Below are 19,936 nucleotides of genomic sequence, written 5' to 3' on the forward strand. Positions count from 1 at the left end.
GTCAGTCAGTTCACTGTGAATCTGCTATAGTAAGAGCTCAGTCAGTCAGTAAGTCAGTTCACTGTGACTCTGCTATAGTAAGAGCTCAGTCAGTCAGTCAGTCAGTCCACTGTGACTCTGCTATAGTAAGAGCTCAGTCAGTCAGTCAGTCAGTCCACTGTGACTCTGCTATAGTAAGAGCTCAGTCAGTCAGTCAGTCAGTCCACTGTGTTTCTGCTATAGTAAGAGCTCAGTCAGTCAGTCAGTCAGTCAGTCAGTCAGTCAGTCAGTCAGTCAGTTCACTGTGACTCTGCTATAGTAAGAGCTCAGTCAGTCAGTCAGTCCACTGTGACTCTGCTGTAGTAAGAGTTCAGTCAGTCAGTCAGTCCACTGTGACTCTGCTGTAGTAAGAGCTCAGTCAGTCAGTCAGTCAGTCCACTGTGACTCTGCTGTAGTAAGAGCTCAGTCAGTCAGTCCACTGTGTTTCTGCTGTAGTAAGAGCTCAGTCAGTCAGTCAGTCCACTGTGACTCTGCTGTAGTAAGAGTTCAGTCAGTCAGTCAGTCAGTCCACTGTGACTCTGCTGTAGTAAGAGCTCAGTCAGTCAGTCAGTCAGTCCACTGTGACTCTGCTGTAGTAAGAGCTCAGTCAGTCAGTCAGTCAGTTCACTGTGACTCTGCTATAGTAAGAGCTCAGTCAGTCAGTCAGTCAGTTCACTGTGACTCTGCTATAGTAAGAGCTCAGCCAGTCAGTCAGTCAGTCAGTTCACTGTGACTCTGCTATAGTAAGAGCTCAGTCAGTCAGTCAGTCAGTCAGTCAGTCCACTGTGACTCTGCTATAGTAAGAGCTCAGTCAGTAAGTCAGTCAGTCCACTGTGTTTCTGCTATAGTAAGAGCTCAGTCAGTCAGTCAGTCAGTCAGTCAGTCAGTCAGTCAGTCAGTCAGTCAGTTCACTGTGACTCTGCTATAGTAAGAGCTCAGTCAGTCAGTCAGTCAGTCCACTGTGTTTCTGCTGTAGTAAGAGCTCAGTCAGTCAGTCAGTCAGTCCACTGTGACTCTGCTGTAGTAAGAGCTCAGTCAGTCAGTCAGTCAGTCAGTCAGTTCACTGTGACTCTGCTATAGTTAGAGCTCAGTCAGTCAGTCAGTCAGTCCACTGTGTTTCTGCTGTAGTAAGAGCTCAGTCAGTCAGTCAGTCACTCAGTCCACTGTGACTCTGCTGTAGTAAGAGCTCAGTCAGTCAGTCAGTAAGTCAGTTCACTGTGACTCTGCTATAGTAAGAGCTCAGTCAGTCAGTCCACTGTGACTCTGCTATAGTAAGAGCTCAGTCAGTCAGTCAGTCAGTCCACTGTGTTTCTGCTATAGTAAGAGCTCAGTCAGTCAGTCAGTCAGTCAGTCAGTCAGTCAGTCAGTCAGTCAGTCAGTCAGTCAGTCAGTCAGTTCACTGTGATTCTGCTGTAGTAAGAGCTCAGTCAGTCAGTCCACTGTGACTCTGCTGTAGTAAGAGCTCAGTCAGTCAGTCAGTCAGTCAGTCAGTCAGTCAGTCAGTCAGTCAGTCAGTCAGTCAGTCAGTCCACTGTGACTCTGCTGTAGTAAGAGCTCCATCTAGTGAGACAATGTGAGATTACAGACATTTAACCTGTCAACAATAGAGGTTGCATTGCAGTAGTCTGAAGTGACTTAGCTCCTTCTGATTCTTCCTTTTCACACATTATAAAACACCCATGGGGGGGGGTTCAACTATACTTTGACACCAACAAGATACACACAACTCACCAATTGACACACACTCATGACACAGACACACACTCCGTCACACACTCTCCAGACCGGAGGCCATCTGGGGAAAGGTTCTGTAAACTCTTGGCAAAAAAAATACAATCTTAAAAGCATAACACCAAAATTCCTTTACATACACGAATAATAAAATTAAATAAAGATTGATAAGATAAAAAAAAAATAGAACACATTATTGCACAAATTAGAAACCGTCCATTGTGTGAACACTGAATAAGATACAGCTTGGCTGCGGGGTTCAAGTACAAAGGCCTTCACAACGCAACCCAGTCAAAAAAACAAAAATAAACACGACACTGGGCTTTCGCTACTTCCACCTGGCAAAGATGTCACTATCCTCAGTCTCCTTGAACGTATGTGAAAATGGGCAAAGCGCCATTATTTTAATATTAATGTGAACAATAAACATTAACAAAAAGAAAACAAAATGTGGATCCCAAACAGGAAGTGAAAGAGCAGACTGGAGAGCTGCGGAAAAGTTCTGGGGTCAGAATGCACGTTGGGTTGCGCTGCGTTCTGTTCGCTAGCCGCACTGCTCGTTCCCGTATCGTTGGCCGTTGGTTCATTGTGCAGTAAAAAACATGCAGAAATGGGGAGAGGATGAGCGATGGAGAAAGAGTTTTCCCAGAGCTACACTTCTTTCCCTCCTCGGGGCCAAAGTTCAGCAGCCCAAATTGTTGAATGAATCCCAATGCTGGTCTGGTGCCTCTGCCTGCCTGTCCTCCAAGTTGAACAGCAGGGAGCATTGTCTCGTGAAGTTGTCTTCCCAATCAGTCAGAATGAGAGAGGGATGAAGGCAGGAGGAGAGGAAAAGGGGGATGTTTTATCCTTTATCTGCTCAGGCTTACTGGCAGGCTGTCCCTCTTCCGACGGCGCCAGGTGTTGCGGTACTGCGTGTGTGAGTGTGTGTGGGCGTGTGTGAGAGGGTGCGTGTGGGCGCGGTTGGCCAGGGCGGGACTGTGGACCACAGCTGGATTGTGGAAGCCTTTCACGTGAAACTTAGGACCATTCTGGAGAGAGAGAGAGAAGCGATGAAGAGTTAGAATTCAAGTCATTGAGTGTTTGAAACCTGAATCAACACACACACACACACACAGACACACACTAAAAGCAAAGTGCTCTACGAAAGGAATCCTATATTCAGTTAAATCTTGCAGATATTCAATACAACAATGTAATCATGAAACCAAGAGGGACAGATTGAGAGAACAGAGAGAAACAGGGGGAGGAGAGAAAGAGGGAGAAAAGAAAGCAAGATGCGTTGGAAAGCAAAAAAGAGAGCAGAAATAAGAAAGTGAGAGGTGAGGAGTCTTAAAGGAGAGAGAAAGACAAAGAGGTTGCCCCAGTCTAGTGTGTGTAGCCGTTATTGCGGCCGGCGCCTACCTGGTGTGTGTAGCTGGTGGGGTGGGGGCTGGACAGAGGCTGGGGGTTGGATGGGACATGAGGGTTATGGTGGGCAGGGTGGTGGGTAGGGGGGGTCATGTCTATACCCACCTGTCTGACAGGTAAGGAGTGCATCGTCAGGCCACTGGGCAAAGACATACACGCCTGGAAGGAAGGGGCGGGAGAGACATTTTGAGCCATCACACGTCCAATCACAAACAGCTTTAGATCACCATTTCACAATCCCTGTTACTGGGATGTGAGTACTAAAAACACAAGGCATGGAGACCATTTCATAGAATTAAAAAAAATATATAGATATGACAAATCTTAATGATAAGATGGAGCTGGAAATTCAGGAATGCTGTTTTTTCTTTTTTATAAACGTAAAAGGTAGACTCTGCTGTATGATGCTGGCACAAGCAGCACCGCAGACATTAAGATGCAAGACTTTGTGGATACCTGTGGATGTGCACGGATGCACTTCACCCTGCTACAACGTGGTATCTACGGGACCAAAACAGCAGAGAAGTTTAGCCTTGTGCTTCAACGCTCTTAGTTGTTGCGGAAACTGGCCAGATATTGTTTATACTTAATGCGTTGCTGAGTCTACCTTTACTGTCCCACTCACAGAACATGTTGATCCATCACGCTAAACTCTCCCATCTCTAACAACACAAAGGTCAGTAGCTTCTAGGTTCTGTACCTGTGAGCCAGGGGACATGATGAGGTGCTGCTGGTTGATGCCAGGCTTGCCCAGTGCCAGGCCCAGGGGTAGAGTCATACCCAGAGACTGGAGGGTGTAGGGGGGCAGTGCCGGAGGGCGGCCAGGGCATGGCGTCGAATCAGAGTCCTGAAACACACAGCAGAGGGGAGGGCTTAAAACAGCTGTCAAATCATTACACAATTGCATTTATATAGTTCATCATAAAGACTGCAGTGTGTGTGTTTATTGTATGTGTCTGTGCCCTTACGTTGTCTGACCCGGAAAGAGAGGAGACCGAGGAGGCTGAGGAGTGTTGGTGAGGACTGGACAGGGACATGGGGGAGTCTGCACTGTGAGGGGAGACTGAGTCCCTCTGTTCCTCCACACCTAAACCCAACACACACCGTGCTGGGTCCTGCTCCAGGACAGAACCTAAAGAGAGAAACAGGTTATTATACACAGCAACACACACTTCCCAAAGTACCATACGAGACAACAAAAGGTTACCCTTGCACACACAGATCAATATATGCACACAAAACCTGCCATAAAAGAGTCAAGACTTATTTTACGCAGAGGTTACACACACAGGTTATTTCGTACACACACACACACACACACACACACACACACACACACACACATCTCTTACCCCGGCTCTCCATGCGGGCGAGGTGCCTTCCTCCCCACTTCGTCATGATCCACTCCCTGTAGTCAATCACTTCCTGGGTCACCTTGATTATCCTCCCCAAAGTGCTGCAGGGATAGTGAGAAACAGGAAAGGGCAGGATTTAAAATGTTGCACAGCAGTGGATTAGTTACACTTTCCAACACAACCACCATATTTATTTGACAATCTTTACTTTGATAACTTCTGTACTTATTCATGTACAAACATTTCTAGGCCCGGTTGGACACAGAAGACATTCTGAAAGAGGGGGGAACGAACCTGTCGATGTCCTTATTGGGGTAGGAGCGTGCTAGCGGTGACACGGCGTGACCAAGGACGATGTAAGCGTAGTCAAACACCTGCTTGACTTGCATGGCTCCGTACGAACTCCTGCCAACGTCGTTACCTGGAACACACACACACACGGTTAAAACACCTAAATCGGCCCATACAAACTATGGCCAACACCATTACCAATGGAAAACACACACATTCGCTCAAACACTGTCCAGCACACCGTCAGATGCACGCACATACACTCAGTCCTGCACACCATTAGATGCGCACACACACACACACACACCTGGCATCAGTGGGTCCTCTATACAGAGCATGGAGGGTCTGTAGCCGTTGGTCATAACCTTCGTCATGTCCTCCTTGGCCATGTAGGCCCCTCCGTTCTTGACGCGGATGCCCGTCTTCAGATAGTTAAAATGGCGGCCGTACAGCTCAAAGAACTCAATCAGCAGGATGCCAAGGTTGATGTTGGGGCTACTGGCGTCAATTCTTGGGTGGAGCTGGATGGATGGATGGATGGATAGATAGAGAGATAGAGTGAGAGAATAGGCAGACATGTTATGACAATATTACAAGTGCCATAACTGTACACTGTCATACTAGATTACACAAAGTGTGTGTGTGTGTGTGTGTGTGTGTGTGCGTACGCTCGTTTGTGTGTGTACCTGGAGGAAGCTAATGACCATCAGGATGAGGCAGTAGGAGCTGATTCCGCCAGTGAACACCTCGCTGAGATCTCTCTGGAGCAGAAACTGCTTCAGCACAAAGATCAGGTAAGGCAGCACGGGATACCTCTGTAGGGGCCCGAGAGAGAAAGGGGGGAAGGAGGGCGAGAGAGATTAAAAACAGTAAGGAGAGAATCGAATCCCTGCTCAATTTACACAATCATTGAGGAGCAGAGCACCTATTAAAAGTGGGAATTATTTCAAATTAGACGATGAAAAAGTCTTTATTTAATGAAAATATGTAACTTAGTATGAGGATCACTACTTGAAATACAATTCGCCCTCCTTTTTACAGGTTCTCATTTTTAAATCATATGCTGATTTTGGGGCTGCGGTTGTCAATGGGACAAAGACTCATACGTTATGGTTCTGGTGACGTTGGATTATGTCATTGAATAAAGGACAGGTCAGAGAAATTCCTTTACTGACAGCATATTGTAGGCCTATCACCAAATCTCCACCTAACCCCTAGGGCATAGGCACTACTGCAGAACTAATGAGATTGGCTAGAGAAGTAAAAGCACGGTTCATTTGAGCGGGAAAACCCTACATTACAGCAGACGACACCACTCTGAACCAATGTGCAGGTGTACATTCTCTGTTCTCACCCAATATGGAACATTCCATCTCAAATCCAAAATGCTGGAGTATAAAGTCAAATTTAAAATGCATACAGCGCCTTCAGAAAGTATTCACACCCCTTGACTTTTTCCAGATGTTGTTTTACTGCCTGAATTTGAAATTGATTACATTTAGATTTTGTGTCACTGGCCTACACACGCACATACAACATCCCATAATGTCAAAGTGGGATTATGTTTTTTTAATGTTTTTTACTAATTAACTCAAAATGAAAAGCTGAAATGTGTTAAGTCAATAAGTATTAAACTCCTTTGTTATGGCAAGCCTAATAATAAGTTCAGGAGTAAAAATGTGCTTAAGTTAAAATAAGTTGCATGAACTCACTCTGAGTGCAATAATAGTGTTTCATATGATTATTGAATGACTACCTCATCTCTGTCTTGGGAAAATGAAGCTAAAATAAAAAACTACGAATGCTACTGTTCTCACCTTTGTGTAGTCCTTGATGAAGAGAGCAGCTTTGACTCCCGTCTCCACATTGAAGCTGATGTCCACTTTGACGTCTGTCTCCTGGTCAGTCAGCTTGATGATTGGCACCTGGGAAAAAGAAGAGAAACATTGACTTTTCATAAAAATAAACAAAGTTTATTTCACATCCATTTCACTTTCATTCCCGCTCAATTCTCAGATCCAATCCTCAGTGCACACTTGTTGTACATTCAACTAAGTCTCATCTACTTGTTTATCCTGTTCAATTCTGACGCTCTCTGGTGTCATTTTCTAAGCGACACAAATTGTAACCTACCCTAATTAGATATAATTTTGAAATCGAAATGTAAGTCCTACAAACACATGCTTAGCACTGTTAGAAGGGTAAGTGCCGTGGGATTCTGATATATCTGTACAGCAACGTCATGACTATTAAAGAGGCGGAGCCGGCTCCACAAGGGGGCAAAAACGGCTTAGCCCCTCAGTTTAAACTTGTGCCCCCTCAGCTTAAGTTCTATGTCCCTATATAAAAATAGCAAAAATGTTTAAATGATGATGATGATTGAGTGACAGGTTGGCGCAAAATCTGTATTTCTGCTGCACTGCGTCAGTACAACGCACCGCAGTGTGTGAAGGGGGATATGGAAAGCCACTGGGGTGGTTAGGTAAGACTCCTTTGGGTGGTTGGCTAAATGGATAACGCGATACTCCTCCGCCTGTAATATTTCATTTATAAGGGTGGGGTCATGTTTACCGTTGAAGCTGCTTCAAGCAACTCCGCTTCACGCCCTACCACTACAGAGTTTAGTTAGCTTCTTAGCTAGCTGTAAAAAGTGCTAGTGTTATTAGCAGTACAGTAGTCCAGCAGGACAGAGGAGAAGAGACTGAGTGTAAAATACTTCTTGGATGCCGTCATTGGTGAAATGTCAGAACGATTCAGCGAACACAACAGCCAAATGGTGGAGGCCCTGTGTGCCTTTGACCTGGAGAGCCATGACTTTCTAGATGTGAAAAAGGTGAAACCACTGCTAGAGTTAAGCAAAACTAATTTGGTGGGAGCAGAGTTTAGTGTTGCTCGCCAGTTGGGCTGAAAAAGAATCACCCGCTCCAGCTCCAATGAGGACCCCACTATACACTGCAATGATTCTCTGGTTCTCTCTCCGCTATGCTGACCGTGCTTACTGCACTGACACATGGATCTCATTTTCCACTGACAAACATGTTCAGACAGCACAGAAGAAGCACACTACATCTGAGGAAAGCTCAACTAATCCAACTGTCATTTGAAGGGGATCTTACAATAATATTTCAGGGATAATGGAATGATCAATTACTCAGGAAGTTCCACAGAGCATCAAGGAGGCTGCAACTCTTCTGAAAAGAAACAATCTTGCTGGTTGGTTTTTATCAAAATCTTGGTGGTAGAGAACGTGGCGTCATTTCAGCAAAAACCTAGGATATGGAATGGCAAAATGACTACCTTAGCCAACAGCCTAGGTTTAACAGCCTCGTTTAGTGTGTAGAAGGCTGTCCATGGTGCTGATAGAGCGCAGCGGACAATTCACACCAACTGGTCACTTCTTGGTCAAAAGCACTCAAATGGTCTCGGAAATTGAACGTGTGTTTATTGTGGTACAGCATGATATAAGCGGAAATCTGTATAATTCCAATGCAAGAATCCAAATTATGCCCCAGGGTATAGCTACAGTACATACAGTTGAAGTCGAAAGTTCACATACACCATAGCCAAATACATTTAAACTCAGTTTTTCACAATTCCTGACATTTAATCCAAGTAAAAATTCCCTGTCTTAGGTCAGTTAGGATCACCACTTCATTTTAAGAATGTGAAATGTCAGAATAAAAGTAGAGTGAATAATTTATTTCAGCTTTAAATCCTTTCATCACATTCCCAGTGGGTCAGAAGTTTACATACACTCAATTGGTATTTGGGTGCATTGACTTTAAATTGTTTAACTTGGGTCAAACGTTTCGGGTAGCCTTTCACGAGCTTCCCACAATAAGTTGGGTGAATCTTGGCCCATTCCTCCTGACAGAGCTGGTGTAACAGAGTCAGGTTGTTAGGCCTCCTTGCTCGCACACGCTTTTTCAGTTCTGCCCACAAATTTTCTATGGGATTGAGGTCAGGGCTTTGTGATGACCACTCCAATACCTTGACTTTGTTGTCCTTAAGCCATTTTGCCACAACTTTGGAAGTATGCTTGGGGTCATTGTCCATTCGGAAGACCCATTTGCGACCAAGCTTTAACTTCCTGACTGATGTCTTGAGATGTTGCTTCAATATATCCACCTAATTTTCCTCCCTCATGATGCCATCTATTTTGTTTAGTGCACCAGACCCTCCTGCAGCAAAGCACCCCACGACATGATGCTGCCACCCCCGTGCTTCACGGTTGGGATGGTGTTCTTCGTCTTGCAAGTCTCCCCCTTTTTCCTCCAAACATAACAATGGTCATTATAGCCAAACAGTTCTATTTTTGTTTCATCAGACCAGAGGACATTTCTCCAAAAAGTACGATCTTTGTCCCCTATGTGCAGTTGGAAACCGTAGTCTGGCTTTTTTATGGCGGTTTTGGAGCAGTGGCTTCTTCCTTGCTGAGCGGCCTTTCAGGTTATGTCGATATAGGATTAGTTTTACTGTGGATATAGATACTTTTGTACCCGTTTCCTCCAGCATTTTCACAAGGTCCTTTGCTGTTGTTCTGGGATTGATTTGCACTTTTTGTACCAAAGTACGTTCATCTCTAGGAGACAGAACACGTCTCCTTCCTGAGCGGTATGACGGCTGCGTGGTCCCATGGTGTTTATACTTGTGTACTATTGTTTGTACAGATGAACGTGGTACCTTCAGGCATTTGGCAATTGCTCCCAAGGATGAACCAGACTTTTCTTCTGAGGTCTTGGCTGATTTCTTTTGATTTTCCCATGATGTCAAGCAAAGAGGCACTAAGTTTGAAGGTAGGCCTTAAAATACATCCACAGGTACACCTCCAATTGACTCAAATGATGTCAATTAGCCTATCAGAAGCTTCTAAAGCCATGACATCATTTTCTGGAATTTTCCAAGCTGTTTAAAGGCACAGTCAACTTAGTGTATGTAAACTTCTGACCCACTGGAATTGTGATACAGTGAATTATAAGTGAAATAATCTGTCTGTAAACAATTGTTGGAAAAATTACTTGTGTGATGCAAAGTAGATGTCCTAACCGACTTGCCAAAACTATAGTTTGTTAACAAGAAATTTGTGGAGTGGTTGAAAAAAGAGTTTTAATGACTCCAACCTAAGTGTATGTAAACTTCTGACTTCAACAGTATCTGTATGTTTCCGTATGGAAATAGATAAATTCTATTATGGTTTCAATGGTAGCTTAGTGGTTTTTGTGATTGTAAATGGAAATGTACGTATTAGAAACATGGTTATGGTAGGCTGGCATTGCTTAATTGATTGTGTGGGTCAAATTTGATCCACAAAAGTGGAATGTGTCATATGAAAGCGTGCTGCTGAATTCATGAGCGCCATGATTTTCCATGTTTGAAGCAGGCCTATAGGCCTATTTATTTAGCAAGACAGCTGAGCGTGGCTGCATCTCACTGTAGCAGGATGTTTTGGTTATTTGGATCTCCAATCGCCTTTTATTTACTGCTTTGTTTACTGTTAATGTAACTAGCCTGAATGTAGATTGTGTTATGCCTTTATTGATCTGATATTTTGTTTACTCGGCCTACTTGGTACCAGTGTTTCTTTCGCATTAATTTGTTCGCATTCACAGTTGCCAAACTGATATTCACCCCAAAAAATGTGCATGCATGAATGAATAACTAGGCTACTACTTTAGCATTTAATTTCGTTTGCATTATTTTGGGAAGACAGCGGTGTGTATAGGCTGCATTCACATAGGCTGTTTAATATGTTAATTACCCCCATCTACAATGCCTTCAGAAAGGATTCACATCTCTTTACTTTTTTTCACATTTTTAGTGTTACAAAGTGGGATTAAAATGGACTTAAATGGTCATATTTTATCTAAAAAACACACAGCCATCATATTTAACGATCTACACAAACTACTCTAACATCACAGGGGAAGAAAAATTCTAACATTTGTAAAAAGAAAAAAGAAAAAGAAAAAAAAAGAAATACAGCATCAGTCAAAAGTTTGGACACCTACTCATTCAAGGGTTTTTCTTTATTTTTAAAAACTATTTTCTACATTGTAGAATAATAGTGCAGACATCAAAACTATAAAATAACACAAGGAATCATGTAATAACCAAAAAAGTTTTTAACAAATGAAAATATATTTTATATTTTTCAAAGTAGCCACCCTTTGCCTTGATGACAGCTTTGCACACTCTTGGCATTCTCTCAACCAGCTTCACCTGAAATGTTTTTCCAATAGTCTTGAAGGAGTTCCCACACATCCTGAGGACTTGTTGGTTGCTTATCCTTCACTCTGCGGTCCAACTCATCCCAAACCATCTCAATTGGAGGCCAGGTCATCTGATGCTGCACTCCCATCACTCTACTTCTTGGTCAAGTAGCCCTTACATAGCCTGAAGGTGTGTTGGGTCATTGTCCTGTTGAAAAACAAATGATAGTCCCACTAAGCGCAAACCAGATGGGATGGCCTATCACTGCAGAATGCTGTGGTAGCCATGCTGGTAAAGTGTGCCTTGAATTCTAAATAAATCACCAACAGCGTCACCAGCAAGCACCCCCACACCTCCTCCTCCATGCTTCACGGTGGGAACCACACATGCGGAGATCATCCGTTCACCTACTCTGCGTCACATGGCGGTTGGACTCATCAGACCAAACACATCAAATTTGGAGGACAGATTTCCACCGATCTAATGTCCATTGGGCGTGTTTCTTGGCCCAAGCAAGTCTCTCCTTCTTATTGGGTCCTTTAGTAGTGGTTTCTTTGCAGCAATTCGACCATGAAGGCCTGATTCACACTGAACAGTTGATGTGTCTGTTACTTGAACTCTGTGAAGCATTTATTTGGGCTGCAATTTCTGAGGCCAGTCACTCTAATGAACTTGTCCTCTGCAGCAGAGGTAACTCTGGGTCTTCTTTCCTTGTGGCGGTCCTCATGAGAGCCAGTTTCATCATAGAGCTTGATGGTTTTTGCGACTGCACTTGAAGAAACTTTCAAAGTTCTTGAAATGTTCCGCATTGACTGACCTTCATGTCTTAATGTAATGATGGACTGTCGTTTCTCTTTGCTTACTTGAGCGGTTCTTGCCGTAATATGGACCTGGTCTTTTACCAAATAGGGCTATCTTCTGTATTCCATCCCTAGACAACCATTTTTCAGGCATTAAGAAGGAAATTAATTCCACAAATTAACTTTTAACCTTTCTAGCCCAGGGGTTCCGCTAGCGGAACACCCACAACATTCCGCTGAAAAGGCAGCGCGCGAAATTCAAAAATATTTTTTTGAAATATGTAACTTTCACACATTAACAAGTCCAACACAGCAAATGAAAGATAAACATCTTGTTAATCTACCCATCGTGTCCGATTTTTAAAATGTTTTACAGTGAAAACACAACATATATTTATGTTAGATCACCACCAAATCCAAAAAACACACAGCCATTTTTCCCAGCCAAAGATAGTCACAAAAGCAGAAATAGAGATAAAATTAAATCACTAACCTATGATAATCTTCATCAGATGACACTCATAGGACATCATGGTACACAATACATTTATGTTTTGTTCGATAATGTGCATATTTATATCCACAAATCTCGGTTTACATTGGCACCATGTTCAGAAATGCCTCCAAAATATCCGGAGTAATTACAGAGAGCCACGTCAAATAACAGAAATACTCATCATAAACTTTGATGAAAGATACATGTTTTACATATAATTAAAGATACACTGGTTCTTAATGCAACCGCTGTGTCAGATTTTTTTTTTAACTTTAGGAAAAAGCATACCATGCAATAATCTGAGACGGCGCTCAGAAATACACAACATTTCTCCGCCATGTTGGAGTCAACAGAAATACAAAATTACATCATAAATATTCCCTTACCTTTGATGATCTTTCATCAGAATGCAGTGCCAGGAATCCTAGTTCCACAATAAATCGTTGTTTTGTTCGATAATGTCCATTACTAGTGTCCAATTAGCTACTTTTGCTAGCACTTTTAGTTCACATGTCCAAACGCTGGCGCCGGTCCAGGCAAACTCGGACGAAAAACTTCAAAAAGTTATATTCCAGGTCGAATAAACTGGTAAAATTAAGTAGAGAATCAATCTTCAGGATGTTGTTATCATATATATCCAATAACGTTCCAACATGGCCATATCATGACTAGCGCGCGTGACCAGGAACTAGCATTCTGCCAGACCACTGACTCAAATAGCTGCCATCCGGCCCCACATCACACTAGAGGCTTCATTCCACGTTCTACTGACTGTTGACATCTAGTGGAAGGCGTAGGAAGTGCAGATCCATATCTTACTGGGATGTGAATACACGATGATTTTAACATCAACCAGCCCCAGAATTTCCACTTCCTGTTTGGAAGTTTGCCTGCCATATGAGTTCTGTTATACTCACAGACATAATTCAAACAGTTTTAGAAACATCAGAGTGTTTTCTATCCAATAGTAATAATAATATGCATATATTAGCATCTGGGACAGAGTAAAAAGTTAAGGCACAACTGTTAATTGAAAAGCATTCCAGGTGACTGATGCATAAAGCTGGTTGAGAGAATGCCAAGAGTGTGCAAAGCTTTCATCACGGCAAAGGGTAGCTACTTTGAAGAATCTCAAATCTAAAAAATATTGGTTACTACATGATTCCATACGTGTTATTTCATAGTTTTGATGTCTTCACTTTTATTTTTCAATGTAGAAAATAGTAAAAATAAAGAAAAACCCTGGAATGAGTAGGTGTGTCCAAACGTTTGACTGGTACTGTATATAAATAAACAGTAACACATCTTTATTTTATAAGTATTTAACTCAGAGTCAATACATGTTAGAATAATCTTTGGCAGCAATTACAGCTGTGAATCTTTCTGGGTAAGTCTTCAAGAGCTTTCCACATCTGGATTGTGCAACATTTGCACATTATTCTTTAAAAACATTATTCAAGCTCTGTCAAATTGGTTGTTGATCATTGCTAGACAACCATTTTTCAGGTTTTGCCATAGATTTTCAAGCAGATTTAAGTCAAACCTAACTCTGTCATGGTCTTCTTGGTAAGTAACTGCAGTATATGTTTGGCCTTGTGTTTTAGGTTATTGTCCTGCTCAAATATGAATTCATCTCCCAGTGTCTGGTGGAAAGCAGACTGAACCAGGTTTTCCTCTATGATTTGCATTACATTACGTTTCTTTTTTAACCTGAAAAACTCCGTCCTTAACGATTACAAGCATACCCATAACATGATGCAGCCACCACTATGCTTGAAAATAGAGGGTGGTACTCAGTAATGTGTTGCATTGTGTTCAGGACAAAAAGGGAATTGCTTTGCCACATTTTCTGCAGTATTATTTTAGTGCCTTGTTGCAAACAAGACGTGTGTTTGAATATTTTTTATTCTGTAGAGGCTTCCTTCATTTCACTCTGTCAATTAGGTTAGTATTGTGAAGTAACTATAATGTTGATCCATCCTCAGTTTTCTCCTATCACAGCCATTAAACTCTGTAACTGTTTTAAAGTCACCATTGGCCTCATGGTGAAATCCCTGAGCGGTTTCCTTCCTATCTGGCAACTGCGTTAGGAAGGATGCCTGTTTCTTTGTAGTGACTGGGTGTATTGATACACCATCCAAAGTGTGATAACTTCACCATGCTCAAAGGGATATTCAATGTCTGCATTTTTTTTTACCCACCATTGTTTGTGAGACATTGGAAAACCTCCCTGGTCTTTGTGTCTGAACCTGGGTTTGAAATTCACTGCTTGTCTGAGGGACCTTAAAGATAATTGTATGTGTGGGGTACAGAGATGCGGTAGTCATTACAAAAATAATGTTAAACATTATTATTATACACAGAGTCAATGCAACTTATTATGCGACTTGTTAAGCACATTTTTACTCCTAAAACGTATTTAGGCTTGCTATAACAAAGGGGTTGAATACTTATTGACTGAAGACATTTCAGCTTTTCATTTAATAAATTTGTAAAAAAAAAAAAAAATTACTAAAACATAATTACACTTTGACATGAGAGTTATTGTGTGTAGGCCAGTGACAAAAATGTTTACAAAATTGTCCCTTAGTTGGGGAATAAGAGATTTGAACGTCTAGGTTTGAAATAAAATAATCAATTACCATTCCAAAAGGACACAGCCATTTTAAAAGCGCAGGGCTTGTGGAAGGTGCCATGCTTTAATTTTTCATCTTACAGGAATGATATACATAAAGCTGAAGTTGTAATCTTTTTACTGGTATAATCAGATCTCATGTTTGATTTCCAGTTCGTACACTGGAAGATCACATGTGTCTTTGGAACACGGAAAATAGATGCGTCTGGTTTGATCTGGTTTGGGTAGTACCTCACTGTGCAAAAATGGCAGAATGGATTTTGAAGCCTGACATCTTAAAATGACCCTACTGATCGGGACTTTCTAGTTATCAAGTATTTTTTTTAAATAACACAGACAGCCAAGGAAACGTCAAACTACTTTCCCCATTGGAAACGAGTGAGATTGATCAATGGCGAATGTGGAGGATGCATTCAAGGTAATGTTATATTATATGTGGATGGTAAAGAAATGCATTGCCCTTTACATGCATACAATTTTTATTCACTTTTTGTCACTTGACCCAAATTATACACACTATGAATATGACCGTTGCGCATGATTTATGGCCTGTAGGGTGGACGGTAGTGGGGGCATTCTTATGACATCACCAGCAGTGAGATTTGAGATCGATTTCCAAAAAGACAAGTGCTGTAGTTTTCGAATGATAGGTCACTTTCTATTTTCTGAATGAAATTGACTGAATGGGTACAGAGCCTAAAACACTCAGAGTTTAACAGGTTATCAGTTTGAACAGCATTGAGCTATCCCAACAGATTGGGTATGCATTCTTTTAAAACACAGCACCAACTCACCGTAGCTTTGTCCAGCACTTTGATGGAGATAGGTTCCGCCACGTTGTGTTTCCGGAGGGCCTGTTCCAATTGCTGCAACGGAGGGCGTTCCCACTTCCCAAACACCACCAGGTCTATGTCACTATGGCAACAGAAAAAGATGGTGGTAGGTCAACTGGTGGCCAAGCACCTGGAGCAAATTCTGAGAACAAGATTCAACACATTACACAACAAGACTGCTCTCTTACCTTGTGGGTAGGTAGAGTCCAGTGCTGAAGCTGCCAAATATCTGCACCTGGAGAGAGAGTTAGAAAAAAGAAAAATATATTGTACCAATATTTGTAGACAAATGGCTAAAATGTCTGATGTGCTGGTTCAACGCCCAGCTCTGGTGTGTGTGTGTGTGTGTCCTCACGTCGGCAGTAGGCCACAGCTCCTTGATGACCGTCTCGATTCTGTTGACCACCTCCTTCCTCATAGAAGCCTCCTCGGGTTGGGGAGACATGAAGTTGTAGAAGTCCACCACCTCCTCATGGAGACTGGGGAGGGACAGGGGAACAGGGAGAGGAGAGGGTTAACAACATGCACACAGTTGCTCACCCGATAATAAACCAGTCAAATAATAGGTTGATTTACATGTTCTGTTTCATGAATTTAAAGGTCATCAGGTCGGGCCTACTGCCGGCATCTTCTCGAAAAAAGTAAGACAATCATGGAAGCAGAGATTTTTTTTATCCAAGGTTGATAATAATTTTAATAATGGGACATCTATAGCACTTTTCCAGGACCCAAAGTCGCTTGATTTGTATTTTTATTCAACCTTTATTTAACTAGGCAAGTCAGAACAATAAGAACAAATTCTTATTTACATTGACGGTTCTGCCCATGAACAACTGCCTTGTTCAGGGGCAGAATGACAGATTTTTACCTTGTCAGCTCGGGGATTTGATCTAGCAACCTTTCGGTTACTGGCCCAACGCTCTAACCACTAGGCTACCTGCCGCCCAGGCTTTCAAATAAGTTCAACATCCCAGATATCCCTTAGAACTGTGTGGTGGTAGTGGAGAAGCCATCTAGGATTTTTTTTTATACGTATCACCATAAGTCATCCACATCCCCTGGGAAGGAACAGTAGTAGTACTGGTCAGCAAAACCCTATAGCAATTTATTCACTAGGAATAGGCCTAAACGCTATGCTATGATTTTAGAATGAAACACTGAGCAGAGAGACTGTCACTATCACTTACTAGGACCCTGGTGGCGCCGTCAGAGATGGCAGCTTCGCTTATAAACCTTAGGAAACTGTGCAGTATTTTTTTTTTTTTTATGTATTATTTATTACATTGTTTGCTCAGAAAACCTTAAGTGTTATTACATACAACCGGGAAGAACTATTGGATATCAGAGAGACGTCAACTTACCAGCACTACGACCAGAAATACGACTTTCCCAAAGCGGATCCTTTGTCTGAACCTCCCAGGGCATTTGAACTGATTCCAGAAGCCGACCCAAAACAACGCCGCCGGAGGAGAGGGTGCCGGAGCGGTCTTCTAGTGAGGCTTCGGATGCACGCACACCACCCACCGCTCCCGAGTATATTACTTGCTAATGTCCAGTCCCTAGTTAATAAAGTCGTCAAAATCTGGGCAAGAGTTGCTTTCCAAAGAGATATCCGGGACTGTAACATACTCCATTTCATTGAAACATGGTTAACTGGGGACATGCTGTCGGAGTCCATACAGCCAACGGGATCTTTAGTACATCGCACCAACAGGAATAAACATCTCTCTGGTAAGAAGAAGGGCGGGGGTTTATGTTTCATGATTCACGGCTCATGGTATAATTGTAACAACATACAGGAACTCAAGTCCTTTTGTTCACCTGACCTAGAATTCCTCACAGTCAAATGCTGACCGTATTATCTCCCAAGAGAACTCTCCTTGGTTATCGTCACAGCCGTGTATATCCCCCCGCAAGCGGATACCAAGATGACCATCAAGGAACTTCACTGGACTCCATGCAAACTGGAAACCATATATCCTGAGGCTGCATTTATTGTAGCTAGGTATTTTAACAAAGCTAATTTGAGAACAAGGCTACCTAAATTCTATCACAATATCGATTGCTGTACACGAGCGAGGAACACGCTCGACCATTGCTACTCTAACTTCCTCGATGCATACAAGGCCCTCCTTTTGGCAAATATGACCATGACTCCATCTTGTTGCTCCCCTCCTACAGGCAGAAGCTAAAAAAGGATGCGCCTGTGCTTAGGTCTATCCAACGCTGGTCTGACCAATCGGATTCCAAGCTCCAAGATTGCTTCGATCACGTGGACTGGGATATGTTCCGAGTAGGCTCAGATAATAACATTGACATATACGCTGACTCGGTGAGCGAGTTTATAAGGAGGTGTATAGGAGATGTTGTACCCACTGTGACTATTAAAACCTTCCCTAACCAGAAACCGTGGATTGATGGCAGCATTCGCACAAAGCATTACTATCACCCGTGCAGCAAATCAAACAAACACCAAAATTACACGTTAACTGGTTGACTTTATGCATGACAAGATTACATCTTTTTACAATCATAAATAAAAGTAGATAACGTTAACTAATAGGAAACCATGATAGCTAGCTATCGCGGTTAACATTGCAAATTAGCCAAAGAGTATAACTAACTCAAGATAAACTAGAGCCTGTTGTTTCCAATGGGCGCAGATTAATCAGCGGACAGAACAAGCAAGGTGGGCAGAGCCAAGCACGAGTTAGTGAGATTATATTGGCGCGTTCCAGTATTTAATTGCATATTTCCGTTAAGGAACGCTTACTCTGTGAAACGCGTGTGTGCAATAACTCAATTCGCCCTTGCACTTCTAAACAACGCATTTTTCCCCTCACTTTGGCAAAGGGTAAAGTCTACAAAACTCAATCCACTCTGTTAGCTACATATTATAGTTAAGGATACAGAAAACTGTATGGAGATAAAATATTTAATCGGCCAAAATGTATATTGCCCAATCTTCTCCCACAGCCGGCCAATGGGCTTCCTCTCATCACCATATTTGGTAGTGAGTGAAAGGCCAACCGGATGTTACACATTTATACATCCGGTGAAATATCTGTCTCATTGTTCTATCTGTGCGTTGGCGTCAAACAATCCCAGTGGGGCAATGACCCTATCAAAAATACTCACCCATCAACACCGGGGCTGTATTTCCTCGTCTTCCAAGGAGTTCCAGTCCCCGAGCTAACATGGTTGTCATTAGTCCAGTTAGAAAGCAAGTAATTAATCCCATAGGTGCTCGCCTTGTTGTCACTTTTCCTTCGGCCTGGATGGTGAGTGTGGTTATTTAAGGGTGATGGCGGGTGACGCTTCACACAATTATGTTGGAAATTGTACTGAGGGTGATCCTGATGATGTCTTTGGTGGTGGTATTGGTTGACATTATTATGCATGCTTTCACTGAAACTAAAAAACAGATTGGCACCTCCAGGATTTTTATTACTATTTCCCGTTACATTGCCACCGCAAGTCCTTCCCAACGAGCAGTTCGAAGATGGACTGTCCGTTCCAGATTCCGTCTTTTGGGGCATTCCACTGTCTCCCAACAAATCTGTCGTTACACTGTTACCGTTCGCGTTGGACGGAGTCAATATGTTCTGTACGTTGCCTTTGGGTAACGTTGACCGGTAGGAGGAAAATGCAGTGCCGTGATTAGAAGTAGTGCGGTTTGAAATACAGTGATGGCTGCTGCTCATACTAGCAGTGGTGTTGCTGCAAATGCTATTGCTCAATGCCGCAACATTTTTATAAACGTCCAACGCTGGATAATTCCCATACAGGTTGTGGTTCTGATTATTATGATGCTGACCGGAGCTCGCTCGTACCTGAGAAATCTCCCAGATTCGCATCCATAATGCGTTCGCAGGTCCTTTCTGCTCGGGCTGATTCCAAGCCAGCCTCGGATCCATTCAACTTTTTTTCTGAACCCCCTTCAAGCAAATCAATGTGCCCGTTAAAAATACACTACTGCCCTGACTAAAGAAATGTGATAATAACCCGTGTTACAAAGACAGAGAGAAATGGTAACGCCAAATGAAGACCATTAGAAGACTGGTCCTTTTCAAACAGCTAGCTAAAAATCGCTAGCAGAAGTCTACGGTGATTCAATATGGCGTATTCTCTTCAAACCGAAGCGCCGTGCGCATGTC

General features: G+C 42.6%; 1 protein-coding gene across 1 annotated transcript; it reads right to left on the reverse strand.

Annotated features, from left to right (window-relative positions):
* Window positions 1-348: 348 nt before the first annotated feature.
* Window positions 349-16,534, reverse strand: LOC120022714 (terminal nucleotidyltransferase 4A-like). The gene is made up of 12 exons (XM_038966700.1): window positions 16,135-16,534; window positions 15,968-16,014; window positions 15,741-15,861; window positions 6,623-6,730; window positions 5,492-5,620; window positions 5,113-5,326; window positions 4,809-4,935; window positions 4,512-4,615; window positions 4,128-4,291; window positions 3,860-4,006; window positions 3,154-3,318; window positions 349-2,780 (listed from the first exon to the last, which is right to left on the reverse strand). Exons 1-12 carry the CDS (start codon window positions 16,222-16,224, stop codon window positions 2,601-2,603), a joined length of 1,596 nt encoding a protein of 531 aa, XP_038822628.1. The 5' UTR covers window positions 16,225-16,534; the 3' UTR covers window positions 349-2,600.
* Window positions 16,535-19,936: the final 3,402 nt, after the last annotated feature.

Source organism: Salvelinus namaycush, chromosome 27 (assembly GCF_016432855.1).
Source record: "Salvelinus namaycush isolate Seneca chromosome 27, SaNama_1.0, whole genome shotgun sequence".
Lineage (NCBI taxonomy): Eukaryota > Metazoa > Chordata > Actinopteri > Salmoniformes > Salmonidae > Salvelinus > Salvelinus namaycush.